The 4,238-nt window shown below is 34.1% G+C and overlaps 1 protein-coding gene across 1 annotated transcript in view; it reads left to right on the plus strand.

Moving 5' to 3' along the window:
* Positions 1 to 1,057: 1,057 nt before the first annotated feature.
* The window catches only part of LOC108745459 (dynein regulatory complex protein 1), a 4,343-nt gene continuing 1,162 nt past the window's right edge, over positions 1,058 to 4,238 (plus strand). Inside the window, exons 1-8 of the mRNA XM_018481621.1 lie at positions 1,058 to 1,364; positions 2,094 to 2,202; positions 2,339 to 2,689; positions 2,767 to 3,164; positions 3,278 to 3,494; positions 3,551 to 3,677; positions 3,757 to 3,971; positions 4,029 to 4,168. Coding sequence (XP_018337123.1) covers positions 1,237 to 1,364; positions 2,094 to 2,202; positions 2,339 to 2,689; positions 2,767 to 3,164; positions 3,278 to 3,494; positions 3,551 to 3,677; positions 3,757 to 3,971; positions 4,029 to 4,168 — 1,685 coding nt within the window. The 5' untranslated portion in view covers positions 1,058 to 1,236. The remainder of the gene's footprint in view (positions 1,365 to 2,093; positions 2,203 to 2,338; positions 2,690 to 2,766; positions 3,165 to 3,277; positions 3,495 to 3,550; positions 3,678 to 3,756; positions 3,972 to 4,028; positions 4,169 to 4,238) is intronic.

Below are 4,238 nucleotides of genomic sequence, written 5' to 3' on the forward strand. Positions count from 1 at the left end.
TCGTTCGCCCATTCGTTAATCGTTCGCGTTTTTGAAAGCCTCGCTTTTTCAGCTTTGTTAGGTTTTTTCAGCGGCTTTCCGCACCGCTTAATGGCGGTGGTTTCTCGGTTGCGTTTATTCAGCGGTTACGACAAAAAGCCTTTTTTAAAGATAAAATAAATTTGAGCTTCAGCCTTCGTTATTCTTCTGCATCTAAATTAAATATATGTGTCCTGCTTTTGTTCTTATATTATTCTTGAGTTAAGCTTATTTTGCTTCTATTTTCCCTCAAATGTATATTGAATTACGCTAAAAAAAAATATATGTGTATATGTGTTTTAATGCATAGAACGTATTTGAATAGCAATATGTTGAGCTCGCGTTTCTAGATTCGATAATTATAAATCTAAACTATGCAAATCAGTCATTCTTGCAGACATTACATTGAAGGGTTTTTTTTTGAAATTAAGATATACAAGTAAAAAACAAAAAGAAAATAGTGCTGCTTCCGCTGGAATCTCAGTGGATCTTATTTTTATTCTTAGGTTATAATCAGTTTTGTTTCACAATATATACTAATTATCATTTATAAAAAAATATGTTACCTGCAAATATATGTGAATAATTGCAATGGATCGAAATCAGGTCCATGGATTTACCAGCCTATATAAAGCCTATATAAATGCGAATCAATCATTTTTTGTATTTTTACGACAATTACAACTATACGAAAGTCTGGCGATTTGATGCGTAGTGACATCTGCCGGAATATCAATTACTAGGACGATATTGCTGGTTACCAATAATGGCTATTGTCACCTAACTGTATTATCATTTAAAAACATACGTATACACATTTAGCTACGTGCGACGATTCGAAAACATTATTTCAAACGATGGCAATGCAAAAAGGAAAAGGAAAAGGGAAAAAGAAAAGGAAGACAAATATTTCTCTTTTTTTCCTGTCGATTATATGCTTCGTGACGCGCGGAAATCGCGTTCGTATCGTCGCTTTGACTTGACGACCAAATATTGAGCAAACAAACACCGTGGTGTCCCGTTTATTATAATCTAGGGAAAAAGACTATTTGCTTATATTGAGATATTTTATTGTTTCGACATAAGTAGCTGCTGTCATTCCAAATGTGCGTCACCATCAAATTAGAATCCTTTTGAATTTTTCCTGATTTGATTCGGTTTATCTGCTATTTTACTATTTCGCACGTTTGTGGCGGACGAGCACAAGGAACAAATCTAATGGATGACAGAAATCCCGAGTTTGCGGAAGATGCAGAAGAGCTGTCTGTTACGTCGTTGGACCCGAACGAGCGCAAATTAGCGCGCCGCATCCGCATTCAACGGCGCCTAGAAGCGTTAGCTAAGAAGTTAGTAAGAAATTTTCCTTCATGCTTGGCTGATTAAAATTAAAATTTAAAAACACAACAAATTGGAAATAAAAGCCCTGAACGATCAAGTTGGATCTTTAATGTTTAAATAATTCAGTGTGAATTTATTTATAATAAAATTTGGAAAGATTCACAAACCTCGATTCTCCCAACCCTTCAGAAATATTCCTTAAAAATTAAATAATCCGCTCACAATATGCAATGTGTTTTATTTGGGTGATATCATGATATTGCATAATTATCCCCCCCAGTAAACGAGAATGGATTAAAATGGATTGAAATTTTTTTCTTTATTCGAATGCCTATTTTTTTTTTAAATAGCGAATACTTTTTTTTGTATCTAATTGGATTCAATTGGATTCATTTAGATTCAATTGGATGCAATTGGATTGAAAAACTGCATTTCCTATTCAAAATTTTGAATTGAACAGTATTCGCAATGCACAGAAAAAGCTAATATTATTTTTAGATTGAAAGGTATAGGGATATGCTCCATGCAATTCCTTTAAATGAATAAAAATGCATCCAGGATTGAAAAGCATTAATTTTAACATTCGTGAATCAATTATTTCTGAAAATCTGAATCCATTTCAATTCATTTCAATCCATTCTCGTTTGCTAGGACATTTTCGCGATTTTGTCTCTTACTTTATAGCATTAAAAAATCGGATTCCTTCTCATATAAAATTACGAATACCTCTTTTATAGCAAATTAGATATTGAAGATGAAGAAATCATCGAGAAGACACTCACTGAGAGACAAATACTTGCTAGCTCGGACCTGTTGGAAAACTTGTCGTTCGAGGGCGATGAAGTGGTTGGTATAAAAAATGTTTATTTCGACTCACAGATTTGAATCTGTGGATCATTCATTATATATTTTCATGATATATATCATTAATGCTAACAAAAGAAGACACCAAACTGTAATTGTTTAATAAATTCGTGTGTAGGTGACGTCAGTGAAGGTGGCGAATGACGCTAGGGAGCTGCAGCGACGAAGGGAGGCGCAGGAAATTCGAAGAAAGTTGTTGAAGAAGCTCGAGGAAGATGACGAGGAATGTATGGAAAGGTACCGGAAGATCAACGAGAAGTGGTCAAACATTCTCGCGTCCAAGGATCCATTAGACATACACGCGGAAATGGAAGCTCAAAATGCCAAGTGTATGGAAATCTTGGAAAGGAAAGACGCCGTCATCGCGCAGTTGCGAGAAGAGTTGGAGAACGCCGATATTAAATTTGTTAATGACCAGAAAAGTCAAAATGAGGATATAGACTTATTAATCAATAGAATGGACAATCAAGTTAGATATACGAATAATTTTGGTAATCATATTAATACGTAACTTAATGTATTAAGGGCTTGTATATTTTATTTTAGATGAACATCATGACTAAAGCTTACCGTCGCGAATTATCGCTTATTAATGATGCAATAGACTCGGAGTATAAAATGCTGCTGGAAAATCTTTCGGAGAAATGGGAAGCGTTGTACAAAAAGTTACAGGAGGATAGCCTTGCGGGATTAGGCAAGCGGAAGGAAATAATGCAAGAGTACGAGGAAGAGATGAAGAAAGTAATGATCGAGCATCAGGAGGAATTCCGGGCGCAGAAAATTAGTTTCGAACTTGAGATACAGAAGCTTGAACAGGAGGTGGAGAACACGAAAGCGCTTTGTTTCATGAACGTCGAGAGACTAGATTACAATTACGCCGTGCTTAAACGACGAGAGGACGAAAATGTTATAGTGAAAAATCAACAAAAGAGAAAAATTAATAAGTTGGTATTGAATGCAAATTGAATTGTTTTACACGACTGAATACAGCGAGGCTATTCCTAGAGATCGCTGAATTAATTATGATTAACTGATAAATTGGCGTTTTTTTTTTCAGACTCCAAGATATTGCCAATGGTTTGAAAAAAAATTATGCGGAGTTAGAAGAAAACACGAGACTTGAGATACAGAAGTTCACTGATCAAGTTATAAAAGTGCACAAGAATATTTTGGATTTAATAGAAAAATCGAACCACTTCACAAGAATCAATGATAAGAAGTTTATGCAAATTTGGGATATGAATGAGGAAAAAGCAAATGAACTACTTGATAAAGTACGCTAAGGTAAATATTTTAATAGCATTGATGTTAAAAATATAACGTATTTTAGATTTTAAACGCTGACAAAATTATATACGAACAACTATTGGGCGTGGAATGGAAGCCACCGGAAAAAATCTTATTAAAAAAGGAAGATTTACCGTCTTATTGTAATGTGATGTGTGCAATAGAAGAAGGTAACAAAATTAATTAAACACCTTTTTAATCGATTGCGATATGAAATTTTCTGACAAGTGCATGCTTGCATTCTTTAAGAGAACAGATTGATCAACGAGAAAAAAATAATATGTAAAGCTTACAAACCGGCGAGCACCATTGAGGAAATCAATTTAGAAAGACAATTATTAAATCGTATCATAAAGCAAATTTCTGATCGTTGTGACTACTTGATTGAAGATAAATTGCTCGAGTTACTTTTACCTTACACCGCGAATGATCAGCTGGTCATACGATTAGATAATGTATTTCAGGTAAATATGCATGAAAGACATCCCATTTTATTTCGTTATAACATTGTATATTACTAGGCATTAAATATCAAGTCTGAGAAGGAACTTGGCTTTCTCTTAAATTTTTTTCTGCCGTATGCATATTGTCCTATGTGTAGCAAGGACATGAGCAAGGACATAAGCAGATCTATCGAGAAATCTTCTTCTCTGAAAATGGAGTGAGTAAATAGTTACAACTAAACAATGCATATATTTTAATAAGTTTGTAAGCAATATTTGAAATATTAG

Source organism: Trachymyrmex septentrionalis, unplaced genomic scaffold (genome assembly GCF_001594115.1).
Source record: "Trachymyrmex septentrionalis isolate Tsep2-gDNA-1 unplaced genomic scaffold, Tsep1.0 scaffold14, whole genome shotgun sequence".
Classification (NCBI taxonomy): domain Eukaryota; kingdom Metazoa; phylum Arthropoda; class Insecta; order Hymenoptera; family Formicidae; genus Trachymyrmex; species Trachymyrmex septentrionalis.